The sequence below is a fragment of the Dromiciops gliroides genome, chromosome 3, assembly GCF_019393635.1.
Source record: "Dromiciops gliroides isolate mDroGli1 chromosome 3, mDroGli1.pri, whole genome shotgun sequence".
Lineage (NCBI taxonomy): Eukaryota > Metazoa > Chordata > Mammalia > Microbiotheria > Microbiotheriidae > Dromiciops > Dromiciops gliroides.
The window spans coordinates 498,269,478-498,297,143 of record NC_057863.1 but is presented as its reverse complement, the minus strand read 5'-3'; the positions used below and the strand labels follow the sequence as shown (position 1 = coordinate 498,297,143).

Here is a 27,666-nt window from a genome sequence, read left to right as displayed (position 1 = left end):
ATGTCCTATGGTTTTCAAGGTGCTTTCAAACATACACCATGTTTGGCACACATGAAAAGCTCTCTATGTAGAGCACATAGGTACTATGTACCAGGCACAGTGCTAGTTGCTAAGTATACAGTTTCATGCTTTCTCATTGTATCTTTAGGAAAGCTCTGTGACATATAGATAAGAAAGTATCCAAGGTTTAGTACATTAGCACATAGTAGGTGCTTAATAAGTTAATAGACTATTATATTACAGTGTTCTGTACCCAGTGTGTGCCCAAACCAATATTGTTGGCTGAATAACCATCTTGAAAATAGCCTTTGTGATTCCATGCCAATTGGAAAATGATGCAAGAAAACTTTTTCTGTACAACTGGAATGGAAATGTAAGGGGAGGTAACCTGAGCAACAGTCTCACTACTATTCTTGATTTATATAGTAAAACAGACAAAGGTGACCTATCCTTGAAATACAAGAGTATTTGTCCGGGCAATGGGGAGACTTATGCTCCTTACCATTATCTTAAGTGATGCCTGGATTTGGAAGGGTAGGTTTGAGGCTTGAGGAATCTCTCAGTTCTGCCACCAGCCTGAAAAAATGCCTCAGCATAATCCATATTGGGAGATGGATATTCGTTTTTCGAGAAGCCAGGACCAATACTGGAGCAGTGTTCTTTGATTAGGATAGGGAAGGGATGTGTGCATTTAGGAAAAGGGTCCCAGAAGTGGTAGAGACACTCAAGAAAATTCCTACAGTATTGTATTGACCCTAGTCTTAGAAAGAACGTGACAGGGGCAGTTAGGTGGCGCAGTGGATAAAGCACCGACCCTGGATTCAGGAGGACCTGAGTTCAAATGCGGCCTCAGACACTAGTTGTGTGACTCTGGGCAAGTCACTTAACCCTCATTGCCCCGCAAAAAAAAACAAAAAAGAAAAAGAAAAAAAGAACGTGACAGTTGCAACGTTGTGATAGTGGATGTGCAACAACCTTCAGTGTGCAGATAACACAAGTAATGACCATAAAATGCGAGAGGTAATACATGCGAGGATAAGGTTGACCCCAGAGAGAGGGAGACACCTGTCCTACAGCCTGTTGCGGTTTATCCGCGGTTACCGAGTTCATACTTTAAGCCACAGTTTGGAAATTAAGGTACAAGGCACCCCTCCTCCCCCCAGGTCCCCCCAACAGCATCAGTCCCACAACTACATTAGCGTGGGGTCGGGAAGTTGGCTGGACCACCTCTACGTAAGGGAGGGGAGGGGGCGGGAAAAGCTTGTAGTTGAGGAGGAGTAGGTTCAGGCCTCCCAGTCTTCCAGTTCTCTGATTGGCTTTTCAGGGTAGGAGGGGGGCAGTCTTTGGGCTAACTCTCTCTCTCAAGCATTGGGTACCTGGGATGGGGGTGGGCGTGGTTTTGTGAAGTCAGTTCCGGTTGGTGTAAAACCCCCGGGGCGGCGGCGGACTGGGTTCAGTCGCTTGTGAGTCTCTGAAGCTTAAGTTCCTTCGCTGGCTGTCCTTGTGGTGTGTTTGGTTGAGCCTGGGAGCGAGAGAACCTCGGCGAAGGGATGGCGGCGGCAGTGAGGACGCCCGCCACTATGGGCAGACTCCTGGTTCTGGTGCTGCTCGGGCTCATGGCGCCCTCGGCCGCGCTGGCCGGCTACATCGAGGTAGGTCCTTTTCTCTGCCTTCATGCTCTGGGGCACCGACCCTCCCTCCCTCCCTTCTCCCCTGCCTCCTTCCGCCCGAGGGTGTGGAGAGTGTGTTTGCTTGGAGGTGGGGGGAGGGAGTGGGGGGCACTGCGCGCTCGCCCCCGTGGGGGCTGCCCTCCTTTCCACTCCTGAGGGAGACCTGCGTGTGCGTGGGGGCGGGGACGAGCCCACGCCGATCTCCTCCCCACCCCCCCCAGTGATGGATGGAGTCCCCGTGATGGAGGAGAGGGTCGGGTGCTGCAGAGCGGGGCTAGTCCTCCTCCCCCCGCTCGCCTCCCTCCTCCTCCTTCTCCTTGGCGCAGTGCTTGGTGCTGGAGGTCGGTCGGCTCCTCCGCTGCAGAGGCCAAATGAAAGGCATTGGGGGGGGGGTGCAGAGAGGCGAGGGAGGGGGCGCGCGCATGGGGAAGGACCCCCCCCCTCTTGTCGCAGGTGAGAAGGGTGGGGAGCGGGCGCGCGAGCTCCCTTCCTCCTTTCCTGCACCCATCCATAACTCCCCCTTTGCAACACCCCCCCCCTGCAGCTTTGCCTAATCCCCCCGGGATCCCCCGTGGTGCTCCCTCCCTCTTCCCTCCCTCCCGCAGGAGTATGCGTGCCTCTCCCTGGCGAGTATTTTTGCGGCTTAGCCGTCTTGGCTAAGGCGATTGCTGTTCATCTGGGACTGCAGCTCCCAGACCTTTGTGTGACTGCTCTCTCCCGGGAGGGGGAGGTAAAGTGGGGGACCCTAAGTGAGGTGCCCTTGATGGTTTGGTTCTCCCGCCCCCCTCCTCCCCTATCATGTTACAAATAAAATCTTGGGCAAGGATAACGCTGGAAGAGAGGGTAAGCGCCTTCTTTCCAGGATCCTAAAAATTCCTACAGTCTTCTGTGTATGGCCAGGGTGAGGCAAGGGGATTCCCCACTGGAAAAACGAGGCAGTGGATGGAGCCTCCCGCTTGGCTAGGTGGGCTTCTGATCCGGATTTCCTGGTTTATTGTCCTTTTTTTTTTTTTAAGTAACCTTGATGCCGGGGCGTGAAAGAGACTTGGGGCTGGATTGTAGGAAGGCTGGGGCTGCACACCGGGTGTGCGTGTCAATTTCCTTCTGCTTTCCTGCTTCCTATGGATTTCTGCTTAATTGGGGGAGTCTTCCTTTTTTTTTTTTCCTAATGAAAAGTCACCGCTTCTAGTGGCAGACCTTCCGGAGAAATTTTGATATTGACCCGTTTATCTAAATCTGATAAGCAAGAAAACACCTTAGCTAAATGGAATAAACGTATGTGGTTCCTCCCTCGCTTAGGTGTGTTTGGTGTTTAAACACCTACTCGAGGGAGGACACTGCCAACCCACAGACGGTTTGTCCACTTTAGGGAGATGAGGGACCTATATTGAAGTGGCTCAAAGCCTCAGCTTAGTACTTATTTACGTACCAAAAGTCATTCTGAATCTGAGGTGAGCTGTAAAATCTATCCTTTAAGGTTTTGCCCCGTAACTTTAATTTCATGGCTTATTTAGATATGATTCAAACCATTGGAACATGCAGGGCTTTGGGTTCTTTAAAGAATCAGCAATGTGGTCATGAGTTTGCTAGTTTATGTAAACCTTAGGTTGCCAAGTGAGATGTGGGACTTTAAAAATAATCGGGTTCTTGAAATAGTGTTTGAACTGCTGCACTGGAATGTGTTTTCTTGGGTAGTTGTTGACTTCAGGCTTCTATTCACTACTTTAAAAAATTTGTGTTCCTGGGTTGAATATAAGCTCGTTTTGAATAAGCTTAGCCTTAGCTTACATTTTCCTATGAAAAACTCCCAGTTAAAATATCTTTTTCCAAAAGAGAAAATTTACTTATTTTCACAGTTTAAACAAAATATTGAATTCAGTTGTGTTCCATATTAAAAACTTCTATATCTTTAATAAATATTCATATCGGGAAATAATTTTGTTGGTAAACATCTTTAGGGCATCATATTTTCAAGAAACAAAAAGAGAACTTTTGTGATTTCCCTGAATGGTTTAGCTGGAAAACAAATTTGATTAGGGAAATGACTGAGGTGGGGGATGGGACTGGGAGGAAGGGGAAAAGGAATCCAGCTGAAGTTGGTATTTGGTTTTCAGCATGAATTGACTGGTTGGTAGATAAGAAATTAAGTAAAGAGGGTGTGAATAGACATTGTCTTTCAAACTCTAACCTCTACCCACCCCTATCCCTGGAGAGGAAACCTTTAAATTTGATTTTCAAAAACATTTGACCTCAAAGGAATTTTTTCTATGCTTTTTTGAATTTTAGCATAGATTTATTACACTTTAAGCAAAATGTTGAACTGTCATGAATTTTAAAAGAGAACTAAAGAGAACTAGTAGTGAGAATTATTTGCACTCTTACTAAATTCATCAGTCGTCTAATGATATAAAAGGAGTAGAAGTTCCACAGAGAGAAAAAATACATAATTACATGGTACCTTAGAAAATGCTCTCTCAAATTTTCTTTAAAAGAAATTACATTTTTCCTTGTAAGGATGATGGAATTACATCCTTATTTAAAGATTTTGATTCTTTTATCATCCTCCATATAAGAGAATTTCTGCACCTTGGAACTTAAGGTGAAAGAAAGTTTAATTGAGAAAGTCTATGGAAGTTCTGAACTTAGCAAGAGACCTTGTTAAAACTCTGAAGGGATTCTGGCCAAAGCCCCGATCAGGTTGCTTGGCACAGAATTATTGGTTGGAAAACTTTTAGCGTTGCTTGGTGATGCCTGAATTAATCTCTTACACCTGTTGAAAAACTTCTTCTCTCTGTAGGTCACTTCCTCTTTTACATCCGACACTAGGTAGTTTTCATCTTCCTATTTGGCAATCTGGTTACTACTTTGAAACCGTTTGACCTCAGGCAAGGCTCGATGTGGATTCAGAATGCTAGAGGTGGTTTGCTTTCTCACTTTTGAAAGCAGTTGTTTTGATAAACAACTTTCAGGACATTAAAAGTCAAAATATGAAAACAGTCCTGTGGTAGAGGTCAGCCTGGTTTTGGAATGCCAAAAGACAGTATAAGAGAGTGTCTGTTTAATTATGACTTAGAAATCTACATACTACTTGGGGACAGTGTAGTTAATGACATCAAAGTATACATAAAAAAATTTCAGAATGTAGTATCCTAAATTTACAAATACCCTTCAGCAAAGAGTTATTTCTCTCAAAGCTTTAGAACAACGTCACACTTCTCTCTGTCCTTTTTTTTTTTTTAGTGATGGTAGTTTTCATGGTTTGTATACCTTTTGCATTCTTAGGAACCCCCCCCCCAAAAAAATACAACACACGACCCAAGGCCTAATTAGATATCTAAAACGAAGTTGAGCTAGAAGTTTTCTAATTTTCAACTCTTATTTATTGAACTTTTGGACTATTTTGACTTGGCAAATGAGTTTTTAAATTTAAATTTCAATATTAGATAGTATAGTAGTAATAGAGCACCTTGGTAGCATTTTGAGATATCCAACTACCTCTGCACACATTCATGTTTGATTTAAATTTTAAAAAAACTTCATGACTGTTTAACATTTTGCTTAAAATATATTGTCTGTGCTAAAAATAAGTGTAAAGAAGCACTGAATTTTAATTCATCTGAATCTTAATATTTTCAAAGATCAAACTTAAAGGCTTCTGATGGTGAGGGGAAAAGGAAAAGGTTAGAGTATGAAAGACAATGGCTACTCACACCCCTCTCTTTAATTTCTCATGTACCACCAAGCCATTGTAGGGATGTAGGTAAATAGGGATGCTTATTATCCTTATTATCCTTTATAGAGTAAGAAACTCAAGCTGAAAAAGGTTATAGAATTTAGTGACTAAGCTGGGACCAGGATTTATCTATTCAGTGCTCTTTACTTATACTGCCTCATTACGTTTCTGACTTTGTGTTTTGTCTCTAAGAACTCTAGAAATAAAATAAATTTGGTATCCTGAGCTTTCTGTTAAAAACAACCATAAATCATTAAATACAATTCAGTTGCTATAATACAACAATCTTCACTGAATGCAACTCAGTTTGTGTAGAGGTAGATTTTTAGTGAAATGAATTAGATTACCTTGAAGCTTACATGTGTTTAGTACAGTTATTTCTTGGTTTGTGACCTAGATTCAAAATGTACATTCAGATATATTCAAACATATTGCTTTTATCTAACTTTTGAACTCTACTAATTTGTAGCAAGTACTACAAACTTTTTTTTTTTTTGGTGAGGCAGTTGGGGTGTGCCCAGGGTCACACAATTAGTAAGTGTCAAGTGTCTGAGGCCATATTTGAACTCAGGTCCTCCTGAATCCAGGGTCAGTGCTTTATCCACTGCGCCACCTAGCTGCCCCACAAGTACTACAAACTTTTACCAGATCTCATAAATTCAATTAAACGAATGTATATTGAGCACCTATTAATAAGTTGTTTTCTATTATGCTGTGTGATGTAAGATATTTGCTCTGAAAAGGCTTGCAGTCTAATAGGAAATGAACTAACTAGTCAGTTGATGTTCTTTGAAGAGTAGGCCCATACTTAAAGGCTTTTCAGATTATTGTAGGACCTTTCAGAATATGCATTACATTTATCTGTGTCATTTTATAATAGTCAAGGAGACCTCCAAAATATGGGTGGTTTCCTTTCCTTCCTTCCCTTTCCTTTCCCTCCTTTCTTCCTTCCTTCCTTCTTTCCTCTCCCTCCCCCAACCCCCTTTCTCTTTCCAGGGGCAATGAGGGTTCAGTCACTTACCTAGGGTCCCACAGCTGGTATATGTCAAGTGTTTGAGGCCAGATTTGAACTCAGGTGGTCTTGAATCCAGGGCTGGTGCTTTATTTACTGTGCCACCTAGCTGCCCCCGAGAAATAACTTTTAATGAAGAGCTGTTTGTAAGTTTTCCGGTACTGCATTCTGAAATTAGTTTTATGCTTATTGTAATGCTATTAAAATCACTGTCCTAAATTTATGGGTTTTTCTCCAAGCCTATTTTTGGATGATTTTGACATTTTTGGAGGAAGAGGGAGTGTAAAGCAGGCAGTCTTTTAAAAATATATTTTTATTTATTTTGTTAAACATTTCCAAATTACATTCAAAATAATTTGTAACATTCATTTTTCCATAAAAGTATTTTATTATTTTCCAGTTACATGTAGAGATAGTTTTCAATATTTGTTTTCATAAGATTTCTAATTTCAAATTTTTCTCCCTCTCTCCCTTCCCTCCCCATGACAGCAGGCAATCTGATATAGGTTTTATATATATACAACCACATCAAACATATTTGTGCATTAGTCATGCTGTGAAAGAAGAATCAGAACGAAAAGGAAAAACCTCAAAAAAGAAAAACAAAAAAAATTAGAAATAGTATGGTTCAGTTTGCATCTAGATTCCATAGTTCTTTTTTTCTGGAGAGCGTTTTCCATCATGAGTCCTTTGGAACTATTTTGGACCATTGTATTGCTGAGAAGAGTCAAGTCTATCACAGTTGATCAACAACACACAGTGTTGTTGATACTGTGTACAATGCTCTCCTGGTTCTGCTCATCTCATTCAGCATCATAAATCCGCCTGCTCATGGTTTCTTACAGCACAATAGTATTCCATTACATTCATATTCCACAACTTGTTCAGCCATTTCCCAATTGATAGGCAGCTCCTCAATTTCCAATTCCTTGCCACCACAAAAAGAGCAGCTATAAATATTTTTGTACATGTGGGTCCTTTTTCCTTTTTTGTGATCTCTTTGGGAAAAAGACCTAATAGTGGTAATGCTGGGTCAAAGGGTATGCACAGCTTTATAGCCCTTTGGGCATAGTTCCAAATTGCTGTCCAGAATGATTGGATCAGTTCACAGCTCCACCAACAATGCATTGGTGTAACATGTTTTGGGGGGGGGGAGCAGGGCAATGAGAGTTAAGTGACTTGCCCAAGGTCACATTGCTAGTAAATGTCAAGTGTCTGAGGTCGGATTTGAACTCAGGTCTTCCTGACTCTAGGGCAGGTACTTTATCCACAGCGCCACCTAGCTGCCCCATAACAATCATTTAAAAAAATTTTAAGTTCCAAATTCTCTCCCTCCACTCTCCCAACCCTTTAAGGCAATCGATTAGATATGCTATACATGTGAAGTCATGTAAAACATTTCCATATTAGCCATGTTGCAAAATAAAACACAAAACAAGAAAAATAAAGGTAAAAAAGCAGGCCATGTCAAACCAGCACTTCAGGCTCTTTGTGTCTCCTCCTTAGGTATATTATTTGCCCCTTTTTCAGTGTATTAAGAAGAATGTACATTAGAATTAACTAGTGTTTGAGAAAGAGATACTAGTTTTAGTGTAAATAGATTATAAATAAAAGCCAGCAATTTGGTGATTTTTTTTGTTTGTTTTTGACTAAACAACCTCTGGCCTATTTTCTTCCATCCATTAGCATTTGAACACTTTCTTGGTTTAATAATGATTAACCTTTCAAACTTTATGATCCTAGGACCTAAAATGAATGTATATATATGAAGAAACTAAGAAGGTTTAGTGAATTGGCCAGTATGGATCAAAATCAAAATTTGATTTCAGATAAAATCTTTATACCCTACTTATAAATTTACTCAATTGTAATTGTATATACCTATTTTGTGTGACACTTTTAAACTATTTAAAAAGTTTTTTTCCCCATTTAACCTAGATTCTTTCTTGTCATTACAAAGATGAGTTTTGACGTTGAGCCAATCCTTCCTAAGTATTATTATAGTGTAAAAAACTACCACATAAGCTTATGGATAGTGGTACCTGATGTCACCTAGACTGCTCACCTTACTTAGTATTTGTATTTAATTAAAGTTGATATATATTTCTGCCTTTAGATTTTTTTTTCTAGAGAGATGATAGCAATCAATATTTTCGCCAAGGCTTCAGCCTCTATGAATTTGAATTTCATGGTCACATTAATTAGCATTGGGGTGGAAAGAAGGTAGTGACTTCTAAACTGTTAGATACTAGTGAGATACATGGTTCTTTTTAAGGGAATATGGATGGTTTAAGAGATTGGTGAAGCTGCTATTGTTCAGTCATGTCTGACTCCCTGTGACCCCATTTGGGGTTTTCTTGGCAGGGACATTTCCTTCTCCAGTTTATTTTACAGATGAATAAACTGAGATAAACAGTGTTAAGTGACTTACCCAGGATCACACAGCTATTATGTATCTCAGGCTATTTTTGAATTCAAAAAGATGTCAGTCTTCCTTACTTCAGATTGACACTCTGTCCACTATGCCACCTAGCTGTGCCCCCCATCATTCGCTGTAATAATGGTTGAAACACTACAAAGGTTTGTTGAGGCTACACATTAACTAGCCTGGCCTGGGCTAAGTTCAAAATGGATAATTTGAACTAAGGATAAGAAAAGGTTCTCAGAAAATGAAGTTATATGCCTGGATGATTAATTGGGAGGTAGTTTTATGTGGGTGTTGGTGGATATTTATTAAGCTCTGGATGAGTACCTGGCATTGTGCTAGTTAGTCATTGGGAATATATCCCTTCCCTCAAATAGCTTACAATACAGTGGGGGATACAATATGAACACAAATACATACAAGCAAGACTATGGAATGAATTGGAGATGTTCTGAGGGAAGTAAAGAGTGTAAGAAAGTTGGAAAGGTAGGAAAGGGGCAAGGTTTTGAAAGATTTAAAAAGTCAGTAGAGTAAAATATTGAAATACCCAGAGGTTTTGACTAGCTCTTGAAGATGTAATAAACAGTAGCTAAAAGTGAAGACTATTGGCACAGATATAACCACGTTAACCTTCAGTGATTTCTCTTTTAGTTTAATGGATAAAATACCCTCTCACCCTTCCTTTTAAGTACCTTCTCTGATATGTCTCCAATCTGTTTCCACTCTGATACTGCTTAACTCTCCCACTCCCCCCTCATCCCCCCCCCCCAAGACTTAGGTATTATCTTCTCCTTAGAATCTTTATTTCTCCATTCTTTCTCCCTCAAATTACCTAGTATTTAGTTATTTGTTTTATGCCCAGAACATCAAGCTCTTGACTTATATAAATATAAGTATCTGGTTAAATTGCTCTCCCCCCACCCCCCTTTTGCTTCTTTGGAATCTTCAGAGTTAGGCTAGGTGGTTCCCACCCAGAATTCCTCTGGGAGTCTTAGAACAAAGCTTCTATGTAGATCTCCACAGATTCTGATAAAAAGGGCCTCAATTCTTCTGAAGGCTTTCAGTTACACTCAGTAACAATGCCTGTCAGTACTGGACAGCTTTATTTCACCCCACAGAAGCAGTGCCTAAAAACACAAAGGACTCACGGGAGCCTGTAACAATCCAGACAGTCTTTCCCTCCTGGTGTGTCTCAGTTTCACCCTAAAGACCTTACAGGCCTGTAGCCTGATTCTTACACCTTAAGTGTTTGGCCTCCCCTCTCAGGAGATGTATAAATGAGCCAAACTCTCACATTCAAGAGCCCAATTTTTTACCCCAGGCACTTATCTGTAGACCTTCCTTCATCCTTACAGTTCTACCCTCACTACCCTAAGGGACTGGACTCTCCAGGGAAGGGAAACAGACTTGGGGATTGATAGACAACCCCTTCCGGTCGGACCTACATCTGCACAATCACTGGGAGTGAAAGACAAAGTCCATGTTTTGATTGTAGTTCCAAGCTCTGCAGCTCTTGTTGTTTTTCCAGTGTTGGGGCCAATGTTTGATCCTCTGTACAAGAAATCTTATCAGGACTGCCATCTCTTGGGCTTCTGCGCAGCTGAACTTTTGCCACCCATCCACTGCCCCTGCACCTGTTATTTCTCAGTCTGAGAAGCTCTATTCTTGCTTCTCTGGGGATTCTCTGTTGAGCTATGGAGAAAGATAGGTGTTACTCCCCTAGACATCCAGATTTGTGTTCGAATGTCTCCCATCTTTCTCCTCAACTGAAAGCTGGCAGCTCTACTTGTTCCCTTTCATAGACTTACTGTAAAGGTGTGGTTCAAAGCCACAGTGAAACCCCGATGTCTGTCCTCAGTCATCTCTGTGAGCCCTATTTTGTTACTGGTTTACATTGTTACCCTACAAGTGTACCTTCTATAGCTCCAGATAAAGCATAAACTCTTGGACAAGGGCTTTTTCCTTTTTTTGCGTGTGTACATTGTTTTGTATTAAGGGGAATTGAACACTTGTTTCTGACAAAGATGAAATGACTAGGTTTTTTGAGTTCATAGAAAGCTATACCTGCTTTTAATAAACACACAAATAATAATGGCACAATTGAACAAATGTCTGCTTCCATACAAAGAGCTGTGGAAGAACTTTTTGTAAAAGTCCTATTTCTGGGTTCCAGTAGTATAAAGTAAAAGCTGTTGAAAGCAAGAGCAACTTAAAAACATTTTTTCCCCCAAATTTTTAAAAATGAAAAAAAAAATTTTAAGAGCAACTTTTAAGAGAATCTGTGGGGGCAGCTAGGTGGCGCAGTGGATAGAGCACTGGCCCTGGAGTCAAGAGTACCTGAGTTCAAATCCGGCCTCAGACACTTAACTCTTACTAGCTGTGTGACCCTGGGCAAGTCACTTAACCCCAATTGCCTCACTTAAAAAAAAAAAGAGGAGACTCTATGAGTATCGCCTCTCAGCCACCAATTGCTTTCGTCCATGCTGACAGAATTTTTAGTTTATCATCTTTAGGATTGGTGAAAAACATCTTTTTAAAATATACTTGACTCTAGAAGCTGAAGGGACTGTCCATCACTTAAACATTTTTTCCATATAAATATTTTATTATTTTCCAGTAACATTTAGAGATAGTTTTCAACATTTGCTTTTATAAGATTTCTAGTTTCAAATTTTTCTCCCTCCCTCCCCAAGACAGCAAGTAATCTGATATAGGTTATATATGTACAATCACATTAAACATATTTCTGCATCAGATATGTTATGAGAGAAGAATCAGAGCAAAAAGGAAACCCTCAAAAAAGAAAAACAACAAAAAACCCCAATAGAAATAGTATGGTTCAATCTGCATCCAGATTCAACAGTTGTTTTTTTTTTCTGGATTTGGAGAGCATTTTCTATCATGAGTCCTTTGGAACTATCTTGGACCATTGTATTGCTGAGAAGAATCAAGTCTATCACAGTTGATCAACACACAATGTTGTTGATACTGCATCACTTAAACATTTTGTAGATTAACTCAGTCATTTTTCCACCTAACACATAGTTGAGGTGACAACATAAATACTAGGAGATAAAGAAATGTTGATTTTTTTTTTCCCTTACATTCTGCATTCATGATCCTAAATTTACTCCAGGACCCACCTTTGGCACATAGTTACATTCATGGAATTGCATTATTTTAGTGCTCCTTAGGACTCTGGAGATAATTTTGTCAGACTTCCTGGAAACCAAGTTCCAAAGCAGTTGATAATCATCATAAACATTTATTCAATGTTTGCCTGTGTGTCTCTTTGGTGCTTCTAGCTTCAAGATACCTGAATTGGTGAAAACATTATAGGTTTTTTGCATGGTAGACAAGATTAAAAGGTTTTTCATCTAATTTTTCCTTAGATTATTTCATTCTAAATAGTCTTAGTTCTTTTTTTTCCCCACAGATTTTGATTGAATTTACAAGTAACCCTTCTAATTTCAAGTTATGGTATACAAATCAAACTGTAGGCTAGGGAAAATAATGTAATTCAAATAATTTAAAGCCTTAAAGTCAATTTATCATGAGATTTAGTCTTGTTTATAAAGTCTAAATGAAAATAAAATTTTTCTTTGAATTGAAGCTATTTCAGTGTTCTAGTATATTTTTAAATGCTTTAACCTTCCAGGCTGTATAGTCCTATCAGTTTAAATCTGGTCAGTTCTTTTAATAATTATGTTGCATATTCTAAAATGATAGTAATGAGAACTTAAAAGTACCCATCTGTTGGAATACAGATTTTTCACCCATATAAGATTTCTTTTGGACTGCACTCCTCAGAAAGGGCAAGTTTAAAAAAACAAAAACAAAAACAACAAAAAAACCCAAAAACAAACAAACAAAAAAAATGGGGCAGCTAGGTGGCACAGTGGATAGAGCACTGGCCCTGGAGTCAGGAGTACCAGAGTTCAAATTCGGCCTCAGATGCTTAACACTTACTAGCTGTGTGACCCTGGGCAAGTCACTTAACCCCAATTGCCTCACTAAAAAACAAAGAAAAACAAAACAAAAAAAGAAAGGGCAAGTTTACTTTTACCTCCCATTAAGCATATCCATGTAGATTTAGCTTTGTATTTTTGTATGTTGTGTATATTTATTCTGAAAAGGCTGCATTATTTTTTTTTCCTTTTTCTTTTCTTTCTTTTTTTTTTTAGTGAGGCAATTGGGGTTAAATGACTTGCCCAGGGTCACACAGCTAGTAAGTGTCAAGTGTCTGAGGCCGGATTTGAACTCAGGTACTCCTGACTCCAGGGCCGGTGCACTGCGCCATCTAGCTGCCCCGCATTATTTTCATAAACAGCATTTGTGACCTGCAGTCTTTGAAAAATCACAAAGTGTAAAATAGACCTTAAACAAGGTACCATGATTTTAAATTAAAAAAAAAAATTCCCAATCTCATGTAAAACAAATTTCTTTTTTTTGCAGGGCACTGAGGGTTAAGTGACTTGCCCAGGGTCACACAGCTTGTGTCAAGTATCTGAGGTCAGATTTGAACACAGGTCCTCCTGAATCCAGGGCTGGTGCTTTATCCACTGTGCCACCTGGTTGCCCCATGTAAAACAATTTTTAACATTTTGAGTTCCAAGTTTTCTTTCTCCCTCCTCCCAACAGTAAGCAATTATACATGTGCAATCCTGCAAAACATTTCTATATTAGTCATGTTGTGAAAGAAAACACAGACCAAAAAAACCCGACATAAAATTAAATGAAAAATAGTATGCTTCACTCTGCATTCAAACTCCATCAGCTCTCTCTTTGGAGGTGGATAGCATTATTCATCATGGAATTGTCTTGAATCAGATAGCGAAGTCATTTTTCCCATATAGCCCCTTCTCTCTTCTGACACTGCCACCACCCTAGTGAAGGTTCCCATCACCTCACACCTGTATTATTGTAATAGTCTGCTATTAACATCATCAGGGTCTGCCTGCCAGAAGTCTCTTTCTACTCCATTCCATCCCCTATTCAACCACTAAAGTGATTTTTCTGAAGCACAAGTCTGATCCTCCCCCACCCCCCCTTCAGTAAACTCCAGTGACTTCCTTTTGCCTCCAGGAGCAAATGCAAAATACTTGGTTTGGCATTCGGTGCCCTTCATAAGCTAGTACACTCCTATCTTTCCAGTATTCTTACACTCTACTCCCCAACACATACTGTGACTCTGGCTTCCTGGGTGTTCCACTCATCTTTCTGCTGTGGGCATTTTTTCTGGTTGTTGACCCCATGTGGGAACTTCTCTCTTTCCTCCACTGTGACTGTTCACTTCTGGCTTCCTTTAAGTTCCAACTAAAATTCCACCTTCTGCAAGTAAATGAATGTAATATAACATTACTATGCTGCAGAAATATGAGCATGTGAAATACAGGAATCTGTATTTCTGCAGGAATCTTTCCCCAATCCCTCTTAATTCCAGTGCCTTCCCTCTGTTATTTCCTGTTTATCCTGTACATAGCTTGCTCTCTACATTTATTTGTTTGCATGTTGTTTCCCCCATTCGATTCTGTGTTCCCTGAGAGCAGGAACTGTCTTTTGGCTCTTTCTTCATCCCCAGCACTTAGCACAGTGCTTGGTACATAATAGGTGCAGAACGTTTACTGATTGATTTTTCTTTCTCCAAAAAAAAGATATTCAGTTGATTTGATAAGTATGATAAGTTTCATTTGAAATCTTTGTGTTTTTCGCTACCTAAATATGCACCCCCGCCCCCAAAGGCTTTGAGAAGGCAAGATTACAGAGTAGACACTTTCATCTTAATCGTTTTCTCTTGCCTCATGTGGCATTAAATTTTCTAGAAATTGCTATGTGAATTTTTATAAATTGACGATGATGTTAAAAGAATCACAGTTACACCCACCCAATAAAGTTTTTGATTTATTTTGCTATCAGTTCATTTTTCATGGGATTAGTGTTTGTTGGAGGAAAATAAGTAAATTTTTTTGTTTAAAAATTTTTTTAAGCATTACCCACATTTCTCACTTTATCCTTCCATGCACCCTCTTCCAGGCAGCCATCCTTTCTAGTAAAGGAAAAAAAAAAAAAGAAAAAATTTTCTGGAAAATGAAACCACATATTGGAACAATTTGGCATTATGTGCAGTGGTCCCCATCTCTGCAAGGAAGAGGACATACCTCTTTAGTTTGGGGCAAACTTTAGTTGTTAAAATTTTGTTTGCTACGTCTATATTTTTATTAAAGTTTTTGTATTTTCTTTGTTCTGCTTATTTTGCTGCATGTGCATCAATTCCTATGTCTTTACATGCTTCTCTGTATTTCACATACTCATATTTCTGCAGCATAGTAATGTTATATTACATTCATTTACTATAGTTTGTTTAGCCATTTTCTAATTGATGGACTTGTTCTTTGTTTCCAGTTCTTTTCTACCACAAAAAGTGCTGCTTTGTTTTGGAGAATGTGGGACTTTTAAGAAATTTACTTTCTTGGAATATATATCTAGTAGTGGAATGTCTTGGCATTGAGTTGCTGTATTGTTCCAAAATAACAGTTGGTATTTAAACAAATACAGGGTTTAGGAGAATTTGGATAGCTTCCTGTACTGTACCTCTGTTAATATTCTGAATCTTTCCTTTGAATCTTTAAGAATACTAGAAATAATGAAATAATGAAAGATTGCTTCTGAGGAAAGTTCTGTGCTTTAGAAGTAGATGCATCTTTGGAATGAATACCTTATTGCTTAATTATTGATGTTAGAAGCAAGAGCTTGCTTTTTCTATCCCTGTTAGTTTAAAACCATAGACTTCCTTAGTGGAGATCTTTACTTTTTGTATTGCTCACGCACACCACTAGCATGTCAGTAAAAGGCTGTGGCTATAGCTACTGGAAACATAAGCACACATTAACGGGTCGCAAACCAGCCTAAAGACACTTCTTAGTGAAGTTTTTTTTTTCCTCCCATAACTGATAATCCAGGAATTCTCTTGGCCTTTTAATAGGTATAATAGATTTGAAGTGACTTTTTATATTACTGTTGTTTTCAGGCCTCTTCATTTAATGAATCATGATTAAATTCATTCAGATTTTTAAAAGAGCAATAAAATAATTTCTAAAATGTACATTTCCTTCACCATTCTAAAAACATAATCTGGTTTTTATTTTCAAATTATATGTTTTTTTTTAAAAAAAAAAAACAACGATTGGGTTCTGAACTTGACCTTTCTGAGAACTGAACCCAGAGTCTCACAGGATGAGAAGACGTAGGTGGGTTGGGATTGATACGGATGCGGATACTACTCAGATTAAGGTCAGAGATCCACCAAAATATTAAAGTGCTAGACTGGTATGTTAGAAGATACTACAATTGTAATTTGCTCAGCTGTTAGCAAAAATCAAGATGTAGCTATTTTTAAGGACTAGATGGAGAAATGCATATATCTAGATGATAATTCAATCAGGTGAATTTAGAACTGATTGAATGTAGAGACCGCAAGAGTAGTCATTAATACTTTGTTGTCACTGTGGAAGGAGATCATCTACTGGAATATCCCAGGAATCCTTCTGTGTATGGTCTTGTAGCTGTTGATCAGTTTTTTCGGTGACTGGGAAAAAGGCTTAGAAAGCATGCTTATTAGATTTGTTGATGACACAAAGCTAGGAAGGATAGCTAACATTAGGATATCCAAAATGAACTTAAAAGGTTTTAACAGGCTAGCACAGAGTACCAAATCTAATAAAAACAACTTTAATAATGATAAATGTAAAGCTGGTTGTTTATTTTAAACAACAGAAATCTAGGATGTGGCGGGTGGGGACTAACAGGATAATGAATGACTAGAAAGCAGTTTACTTGCAAAGGATCAGGTAGTTTAAGTGAACTGCAAGCTCAGTAACTCAACAGGCTGATAAAACAGCCAAAACTAATACGGTTTTAGTTTACTTTTATATCTTAAGTCTTTAACTTGAGAGATATTCAAACAGTACCAATCCCCTCAACAAAGCTTCATATGTTATTGTGAGAAAATAATGGGATTTGGCAGATGCCATGGGGCCCCACCTGAAGAATGATTTGGAATTGATTGAATTGCATGAGACTGATTGATAGACTGAGAACCTACTTAATGTTGCTTAAATTGAGACCACACCTGGCCAGCCCTGAGTGGGGTGCTGTTCTCAGAGGCTGTGGACTACGACATCAACAGGGACCATCCTCAACCAATCAGTTTGAAGGACAGCCCCTTCTGGGGGAGGGGGACAGGAAGTAGGAGGTGAGGCTGACTCCATGGGTTGGCCCTTTTCGTTCTGGGACTTCGGGTTGGTGGCAGAGAGACGAGATCTATGTTGTAGATGAAACAAATTTTAAGATGTTCAGTAATAGTCTTAATGTATCAGTTGAAAGGAAAGATGTTACTCAGAGTGGTTGAGGAAAAAGTCATATCTGATGACTGAATAAAGGATATCAAGAGAGCATTAATAATATAACTTGTTACATAGTCCTAGTAATCTAGTACTTTTCTCTATATATACAATTTTATGACAGTCTGTATATAGAGTGAGAGCATGTCCTTGATGAAGGTATTATTAGAACCAACTTTACATTTTATTTTCTTTTTTTTTCCGATCTTAAATACCAAATAAAATGGGCATATAGTGTGGAATAGGATAGGATTGTACATAAAACTCCAGATCTCTATTATGTAGAGCTTGCTATTGTTTAAAGTATATTAAAAAATCTAACACAACTTTTAAAGCTGTGCTTGTTTAGGATTGTTTCTGGTCTTCTACTCAGTCCTCATTTTGAAAGTGAGGAAAATGAAGCAAAACGGTCAAGCAAAGGAAATTGTTTTCATTGGCCATATTCAAAAACGTATTTCTCAACTTAACCACTTGTTCATCATTGAGTATTTGTCAAGAAGGTAGCATGCTTCACCATTGTTGTGGTTGATTACTGCACTGAAGTTTAAGTCTTTCAGAGTTGTCTTTACAGTAATGTTATTGTCTAAGTTGTAGTCCTGGTTCTGCTCACTTCACTCTGTATTAGTTCATGCAAGTTTTGCCAAATTTCTTTGAAACCATCTCTTTCACCATTTAAAAAGTTTAATAATATTTAATTATATCCATATACTTTAATTTGTTTAGCCATTCCTCAATTAGTTTTAGTTCTTTGCCACAACAAAAAGTGTTACTATAAAAATGTTTTACACATAAAGAGTCCTTTTCCTCTTTCAGGTATATGCCTAGTAGTAAATTTGAATCAATTCCTTATTTATCTTGGAAGTCAAGCATGAAGGTTATTATCTGCCTTGCCAATCTGTAAACTCCTGGCTGGAGCTTCCAGTCTGTAAGGAGGATTTTAAAAGATTCCCCAGGTTTGTTAAACCCTGTGTGGGCTAATCTGTAAGGGCCTGCCCCCTCCCCAACTGCTTCTCCTAGACTAACAAGAAACAAGATTAAAAAGTCTCCCTTCAAATAAAAGCAAAAAACAGGGTTTATTGATATGGAACAAATTTAGAAATAAGGACAAAGAAAAGCAAGATATATGACCTGTGAACTTGATACACCAGACTCACTTTCTTTCCCTTTTTCTCATCTCCTCCTCTCCTTGGTTGCTGCTTGCCCTGTAGCCGCCGTCTGCACTTCCTCTCCTCTACTGTCCACTGTCTACAGTTCTCGTCTCCACCCGTCTCTTTCTCTGGTTGCCCTGTAGCTCCCCTCTCTATCCTTTACCTCTCCTTTTTTTTTTTTTTTTTTTTGGTGAGGCAATTGGGATTAAGTGACTTGCCCAGAGTCACACAGCTAGTAAGTGTTAAGTGTCTGAGGCTGGATTTGAACTCAGGTCCTCCTGAATCCAGGGCCGGTGCTCTATCCACTACCTCTCCTTTTAAAAAACCCTTCTCTCTCAGAAACCTCAGCTGACTGCCCACACACCCCAAGCTAATTCATTGGCACCTCTAGGGGCTGCACCCAAGGCTGGCTGGGGCAGGGTGCACCCAGAGCTCCTTTTCCATGCATATCCCCACTGGGCGGAGGAAGGGGGAGTTGTGTGTGATTCACCCCAGGCTTGTGTGGGGGGTGGGGGGTGGACGGTGGAGGGAGCTGCAAGGGTTGTACCTGAGGCTTTCTAATTTTAGCCAAAGATAGGGGTCCCCAAATCAATTCTTACAAGCATCAGAGAAACATTTGCTGCAAAGATGTGTGTCCTCTGTCTCCCCCAGTTAATGGTTTCCCTTCTAATTTTAACTATTTGTTTTGTGCAGTTTTAAAAAAATTAATTAAAATTTTTTTCCAATTGTAAAGATATTTTTTTTTGAGCTCCAGATTGTTCTCCCACCCTTCCAAAGCCAGCAAGCAATCTCTGATATAGGTTATACATTACAATCATGTTAAACATATTTCCATATTTTAGTAATGTTGTAAGAGAAGAATCAGAAGAAAGGAAAAAATGCAAGAAAGAATAAACAGCAATAACAAAAGTGAAAATAGTAAGCTTCAATCTGCACTCAGACTCCATAGTTCTTTTTCTTAATGTGGAGAGCATTTTCCACCATAAATCTTTTGACATTGTCTTGGATCATTGTATTGCTGAAAAGAGTTAAGTCTATCAGAGTTGATCATCATACAGTGTTGTTGATACTGCATACAGTGTTCTCTTGGTTCTGCTCATTTCACTCAGCATCAATTCATGTAAGTTTTTCCAGGTGTTTCTGAAATCCATCTGCTTATCATTTCTTACAGCACAATAGTATTCCATTACATTCTTATACCACAACTTGTTTAGCCATTCCCCAGTTGATGGGCATCCCCATAATTTCCAATTCCTTGCCGCAGTTTTTTTTTTTAATAAGTATTTTATTATTTTCCAGTTACATGTAGAGATAGTTTTCAACATTTGTTTTTATAAGATTTCCAATTTCAAATTCTTCTCCCTCCCCTCCCTCTCCCACTCCCCTAGACAGCAGGTAATCTGATATAGGTTTATATATATATATATATATATATATATATATATATGATAACATTAAACATATTTCTGCATTAATCATGTTATAAGAGGAATAAGAGCAAAAAGGAAAAATTTCAAAAAAGAAAAACAACCTCACCCAAAGCAAAAGAAATAGTATGGTTCAATCAGCATCCATATTCCACAGTTCTTTTTCTTTTTTTCTGAATTTTGAGAGCCTTTTCCATTATGAGTCCTTTGGAACTTTCTTGTATCCTTGTATTGGTGAGAAGAATCTAGTCTATCACAGTTGATCAACACATAATGTTGATGATATGCCACAGGTTTAAAAAACATTTTTATTTAAGTTTTCAACATTTGTTTAGATAAGATTTCCAATTTCAAATTTTTCTCCCTCCCCTTCCCTCCCCTCCCCTCGATATGCCACGGTTTTTACTGAAAGACATAAAGGATATGAGATTCCATTGAATTTATGAGTTATTTACTATTTTTAGAAGCGCTGATGCTGCCTTAAAGATTATTCTCCAATAAACTGATTACCACATAAATATAAAAATTTCACAAGATTTCTTGAAACATAAAACATTGAGAACTTTGACCTTCTATTCATTAGTAGCAGGTGAGGTAAGAAAGGAGGTTTATGTTTGTTAAAGGTGTTAGTCATTGTTCTAGAGGAGATCCAGTATAGAGGTTAAGTTGAGGCATTCCTAATTGAAAAATAGAAGCAACACAAATAATGTCATCTAAGAAATGTATATGTAAAAAGGATGAGCAAGTCAATTAATAAATCAGTCAACAAGTATTTATTATCTATTATGTGACAGGTACTGTGCTAAGTAGTTGGGATAAAAAGGAAGGCAGAAGATAGGCCATGCTCTTCAAAGTCCCCCATAGTCTAACTGGAGAGACAAGAAGCTAATAGCTTTGTACAAACGAGATTATACAGTATAAATGGGACATGATCTCAGAAGGAATACATAAGGTTCAGAAAGATTGGGAAAGGCTCCTTTAAGAAGAGGGGTCTTAAAGTGACACTTGAAGCCAGGAGATACATGAGGAGGGAAAACATTCCAGGCCTGGGAGAGAGAGGTGGCGATGTCAGGTGTAAAAAGACTATAAAGGTAGGAAAGGTGCAGGCAGTGAAGGACTCTGAAAGCCAAATGGGATTTTAGATTTTACTGTGGCACTAATAAGGGAACTACTAGAGTTGACCGATCTGGGGGCCCTCAGTTTTCTTAAATGTAAGATGAAGGTGTCAGGCTATAATGTCTATTATCTTTTTCTCTAGGAATAGAAGTCATTTTTTATAATCTCTTCCTGAGAACAAGACTAGGCAATATTGATTGCAAAAGTTTTTGCTTTCAGTTGGTATCTTGTGACTATAAGATTTTTAGCTCTGTTTTGTTGTCAAGGCAGACCTTTTAAATGTTATTTTATTTTTTAGTTATTTTGATGGTTAAATGAAAAAGCAGGGCAAATAGTTAATTGTCAGGTTGGAATAAGCTAATAAAAGATTGTATAAAATAGTTTTTGTGGTTGGCTTATTGCTACAAAGCACACCATATTGAGAATAAAATAAGAAAATTCTCAGAATACCAGCAATATACATGTCTATATTTTTATTCTAATTATTCTAAGTAATTTGGGGGGGGCTGGGCAATGAGGGTCAAGTGATTTGCCTAGGGTCACACAGCTAGTAAGTGTCAAGTGTCTGAGGCCGGATTTGAACTCAGGTCCTCCTGAATTAAGGGCCGGTGCTTTATCCACTGTGCCACCTAGCTGCCCCCTTTTATTCTAATTATTGAAGGTAACTCTTGATAATAATGTAAATAGACAACAATTAATCTTGTTTAAGTTTAAATTAAACCCACACATATTACAAACATCTAATTTAAGCCAAATTTTTACTAGCCAGATATTTTACTAGAATAATTTAGTGACAAATATGATGTTGATTTTTTACTTCCTACTTACCTTTCTGTGCTATTTAATAAGGAAGTAGTCAAAACATAAGTAGAAAAAGAAGAGTTCACCTGATCTGCAAATTGGTTAAGCCCTGTTTCAATGAATGTCTTCATACAAGGCTACAGGGGGCAGCTAGGTGGCACAGTAGATAGAGCGCCGGCCCTGAATTCAGGAGGACCTGAGTTCAAATCCGGCCTCAGACACTTGACATTTATTAGCTGTGTGACCCTGGGCAAGTCACTTGACCCTCCTGCCCCACCCCACCCCCCCAAAAAAACCCCCAAAACATACAAGGCTGTATACTATGTTGTAGCATTTTTGTCAAATGAGATGTCAAATGTATCCAAATGATGGTATTTGTAAAATGCTTTAGTAGAGTGCCTGGCACATAGACACCAAATAAATGTCAGCTTTACTTAAAATTTTAATAAATATTAAACTAGGAATACAAAAGTATAAATGATAATCTTTTCAAGAAGCAAGTAGATAGTGCAGTGGATAGAACACTGGGCCTAGAGTCAGGAAGACTCGTCTTCATTAGTTCAAATCTGCCTTTAGACACTTACTTGTTTTGTTACCCTGGGCAAGTCAGTCACTTAATCCTGTTTGTCTTGGTTTCTTCCTGTAAAAAAGAGCTGTAGAAGGAATTGGAAAGTTACTCCAGTGTCATTGCCAAGAATACCCCAAATGGGGTCACAAACATTTGAACACAACTGAAGCTACTGAACAACAAAAGGTTGTAGAGGAGAGCTTAATATGAAAAAGCATGAGTGATTGAGAGTTTTCACTTAAAGGGTCTTGGAAGAGAAGACACTGTACTGGGTATTAGCAGAAGAGAAGGATTTCAGCAAGTGGAGATGTAGAGGGAACCCATTTTAAATATAGGGAATGAACTTTGCAGTTATGTAGAGTTAGTATAAGGGATGATGAGATTAGGGGACAAATAACCAATCTCTCAGTTTTTGTGTAAAATAAAAGTTTTGTAATAAATTATCCCTTAAGGTTGCTTCTAGTTATAGCATTTGTTGATTCTTTAATTTCATTAGGACAGACAAGGTGAGAGATAAGGTTGCCAAAATATGTTGTTGTGAGATTATGGAAGGCATTTGTATTTTCCTTTGTAGGGGTGCTGGAGAAGTCCTGGAGGTCCCTGATTAGGCTAGTCTTCAAAGTAAGATTACAGGCATAACTCTTTGTGCTTTGCAGATACTGGCCTTTTAGGAATTGAAAGTTTGCAATAACCCTTCCTTGAACAAGTTTGTTAGTTAGCATATGCTTGTAATGTGTCTCTGTCATATTTTGGTAATTCTTGTAATATTCCAAACTTTCATGTTATTATATTTCTTAGGCTGATCTGTGATCTTTGATGTTACTATTTTAGCATATTGTTTGGGGAGTCACAAAAATGAGCCAATATAAGACAGCAAACTTAAACATTGCATGTTGTGTGTGTTCTGACTATTCCACCAATTTGCCGTCTCCAGTTTCTCTCTCTCTTCTCTCTCTCTGGCCTCCTTATTCCTTGAGACACAACAATATTGATGTTAGGCTAGTTAATGACCCTACGATGGTTTCTAAGTGTTCAAGTGAAACATTTTAAGAAATTGCCACAACCACCCCAACCTTCAGCAGTCCCCACCTGATCAAGTCAGCAGCCGTCACCATCAAGGCAAGACCCTCCGCCAGCAAAAAGATTAGGACTCACCGAAAGCTCAGATGAAAGCATTTTTAAGCAATAAAGTATTTTTTTTTGTTTTTTTGGTTTTTTTGGCGGGGCAACGGGGTTTAAGTGACTTGCCCAGGGTCACACAGCTAGTAAGTGGTCAAGTGTCTGAGGTCACATTTGAACTCAGGTCTTCCTGAATCCAGGGCCAGTGTTTTATCCACTGCACCACCTAGCTGCCCCCTAAGCAATAAAGTATTTTTTAATGAAGGTATGTCCATTTTAAAGTGACATACTGATGTACATTTAATAGACTATAGTATACTGTAAACATAAGATTTATATGCACTAGGAAACCAAAATATTGTGGTGGTCTGGAACTGAACCCAAAATATCTCCAATGTATGCCTGTACTTGAGTTTGGGTTTTAAAGATGGTTTAGAGTGTCAAAAGGAGTAGAAGTCAAGGAGATGAGGCAGAAATAGCAGTTTTAGGCTGTTTGATAGGTTGTCCAGGAATGAGAGAGATGAATCCCTTTTTACAATAACCTAAGAAATAGTTATGCAGATTCAATCTAAGCATCTCCATTGACAGGGATTGTTTTACTTCATGAAACAGTCCATTCTATTTTTTTGGAAACCTCTAAAAGTTAAGACTACATTAATATTTTTATTTAGTAGAAAGTCACTCAGTTACTATTGCTTTAAAATTCATCCAGTATTAAACCTCTTTGGACTTACCTATGCCAGTCTTTTAACAATAGAAATCGAGTTATTGGCTCCATGAGCAAAGCCTTTACATGTGTTAAGACCTGCTAGAACTTAGGCTCTTCCTTGCATAGATTTTTAGATACTAGAGTCAGACCTGAGCTGTGATGAGGCATCAGAGTAGAACTTTGTTGTTGTAAAGTGATTCCTAATTGGATTCAGCTGTAATTTGCCTCTCTGTAATATTTGTATATTAGTCCTAAATTCTTATCTTTGTAATTACACAGAAGTCTGATTCTTCATGGGACAGACATTCAGGTACTGCAGTCATGTTCCCTATCAATCTTTTTTGATACTAACTAAAAATGGCCAGTTTCTTTAATAGTTCCTTGTAAATGTGGTTTTCAGACCTCTCAGATCCCCCAGTAGCCTACTTCTGGAGATATTCCAGTGTGCCAGTGTTTTCCTTAAAGCATGTCTAGAAAAGATTTATTTGAACTGTATAGTGAAGTGAACAGAACTAGGAGAACATTGTACACAGTGACAGCAGTATTGTTCAGTGAAGAATTGTGAACGAACTTAAACTATTGTCAGCAATGCAGTTGATCCAAGATAATCCCAAAAGACTAATGATGAAGCATATGATCCACCTCTAAAGTAAGAACTGATATTGATTGAACAGACTGCTATTTTCCGCTTTCTTTCATTTTGTTCTTTTGAGTTTTTGTTTACAAAATGACTAATATAGGTAATGTTTTACACAATTGCACATGTATAACCTATAACTGATTTCTTACCCCCTCAGTGAGGGGGAGGGGAGGAAAGAAGGGAAGAAATGAGGGATACAATCTGGAACTCAAAACTTTAAATAAAAATGTTTATTATCAAAAAAATACACAGAAGAGAGCAAAAGGAAGTTCAAAACAGGGCAGTGTTGATACTACTGTTAAAATGAATGTATGCTTATTTTAAAGTTGTAATAAAGAATCATGATTTCTTTAAAAAATGTCCAGAATATTGAATATAACATCCCAGATGTGGCCTCACTAGTGCAGAGTATGATTAGAATACCTCCTCCTTTGTTCTGGACAATATACTTCTATTAATGTAGTTTAAAATTGCTTTAGCTATTTTTTTTTTTTTGGCAGTTTAAGTCACACTGCTGGCTTATAGTCAATCTGCAGTCAACTATTTTCTTATGTGGATTGTTGTCTAGTCATGTTTCTCCATCCTGTACTTCTGCTGTTGAAGTTTTGAACCTAAGTACAGGACTTTTATATATTATCCCTATTAAATTTCATGAGGTTAAAATTGGCATACTTTTGCCTGAGGAACTTTTAAAACGTTCTGTTATTTTTAGAATATTATTTTTCACTCATTACATCTAAATAGTTACCAAGTCCTGTCTTTGAAATACTTCCAGGTTTAGCCCTTTCAATTTCCATTGTCTCCTGAACCCTCATTACTTGAATTATTGCAAGGGTTTTTTAGATGATTTCCTCACTTCCCAAAGTTATGTACTCATTAGAGCTGAAAGGACCTTAGGGGATCTGTTTTGTCACATTTTAGATTAGCAAATTGGGTCACAGATGGGTGAAGTTTTGTGTCCAAAATCACACAGTTGTAGGGCTGTGATAAGATTAGTTGATTTCCAGTTAAGTTTTTTTTTCTTCATTTTACTATGGTGCCTTACTTTTATGTTGTTTGCTAAATTAATCGTGTCACTTTGCTAGGGATCTTTTGGATCCTAGACCCGATATTAATTACACTTAAGAGATCTAGAAGTGACCTAACTAGAAATGACCTAAAATATGATGCTTGTTGTATGAGAAGAAAACTTGAGACCTAGACAAGTTGTGGCTGTAAGTGGTCATACAGATTAAGGAGCTCAGTTGGTATTTGGACTTATTTTCTCCTGTTTCTAAATCTGTTTTTTCCACTAAAACACAGAAACTCAAGACCAAACCTCTCAATCATTTAGATCTCTAGTTTAAAGATATTTTTCTTTTTCAACCAATATAAACATTTCCTTATACAAAGAACAGGAAAATAATATTTATACAACATTATGAAAATCTATTACATACAGTTTGGTGTATATTTAACTTGATGGTTCCAACACTGCCTTGCTTTTCATTGTCCTGTTCTTAACTTCTGTTCTTTACTGTGTATTTTTTAAATGGTTGATCTTCCTTATTCGTGTTGTATTTTTCTTCCTGTTGGGTTTTGTTGGTAATATACACAGGCTGATTATTTTTATGGGCTCATTTTATATGCTGCTACTTGACTGAATTATTTTATCAGTTAATTTTTCTTTTAAATTTCTTGAGGGGCAATGGGGGTTAAGTGACTTGCCCAGGGTCACACAGCTAGCAAGTCTTAAGTGTCTGCGGTTCAGATTTGAACTCAGGTCTTTCTGAAGACAAGGCTGGTGCTTTATTCACTGCTACCTAGCTGCTCCCTTATCAGTTAATTTTTTTTTTTTTTAGTGAGGCAATTGAGGTTAAGTGACTTGCCCAGGGTCACACAGTTAGTAAGTGTTAAATGTCTGAGGCCGGATTTGAACTCAGGTACTCCTGACTCCAGGGCCGGTGCTCTATCCACACTGCGCCACCTAGCTGCCCCATCAGTTAATTTTTAAAGTAAATTTTTTAGAATTTTCTAGGGTATTTTGTCTATAGGTGGTAGTATTGAGCATGATTCTTTCCCAGAAAAAAGCACCTTTAACCCTTTTTTCCTTTTAACTGATACATTGTACTTTGACATAGCCCACACAAGTCTTCCCACTATAGTTTAGAAGTTGAAACTTCTATTGATGGTAAATGCAACTTTGTACTTGGGTAATTTACCCTTTGTTAAAGGGAAGGAAGGCTATGTATGTCATTCTGTGGTTAGTATTGGAGACTAAATCTCTTTAGTGTAAAAGATAATCTTTGGGCAGCTAGATGGCGCAGTGGATAAAGCACCGGCCCTAGATTCAGGAGTACCCCAGAGTTCAAATCCAGCCTCAGACACTTGACACTTAATTAGCTGTGTGACCCCGGGCAAATCACTTAACCCTCATTGCCTTGCCCCCCCCCCCCCCCAAAGATAATCTTGGAATGATACTTTATAGGCAGGTATTTTAAAAACCACCAGGTAGAATTATAGAAAAGAAATTAGCAAGCACTACCAGAAGTAATCTTGGTTCAATAAATCCAGATGTAAATTCCCTCTTTCCACTCCTCACTCCCTCATTTAAATAAGCAATAAACATTGCCTTGATTAGATGTAGACTTGGGGGATGTTAAATTTAAGGCTTAAAGATACATTTTTAATTTTGTGAAAAATTGTGCAATGAAAGAATGTGGGGGAAATGGAAGGCACTTCAGAGCAATATTGCTTTGTTTTTAAAAAATTGGAAAGGATAAAATAAGCTATTTTGAAATTGTCGACACACTGACAATTGTCATATGTCCCGTCCCCCCACCCCACCTCCATAGAGTTTAATTTCATCTCTGTAGGATATAAGTGGTGCACATTTAAATCCATACATACTCCCCCAAAT

At 38.3% G+C, this 27,666-nt stretch overlaps 1 protein-coding gene across 6 annotated transcripts in view; it reads left to right on the top strand.

Moving 5' to 3' along the window:
* Positions 1–1,406: 1,406 nt before the first annotated feature.
* The window catches only part of APLP2 (amyloid beta precursor like protein 2), a 102,184-nt gene continuing 75,924 nt past the window's right edge, over positions 1,407–27,666 (top strand). For 3 of the 6 annotated variants that reach the window (XM_043991936.1, XM_043991935.1, XM_043991934.1), the window contains exon 1: positions 1,407–1,652. In XM_043991936.1, the coding sequence (XP_043847871.1) occupies positions 1,551–1,652 (102 nt within the window). In that variant the 5' untranslated portion in view covers positions 1,407–1,550. The remainder of the gene's footprint in view (positions 1,653–27,666) is intronic. The other 3 variants (XM_043991932.1, XM_043991933.1, XM_043991931.1) reach the window with 1 other exon arrangement.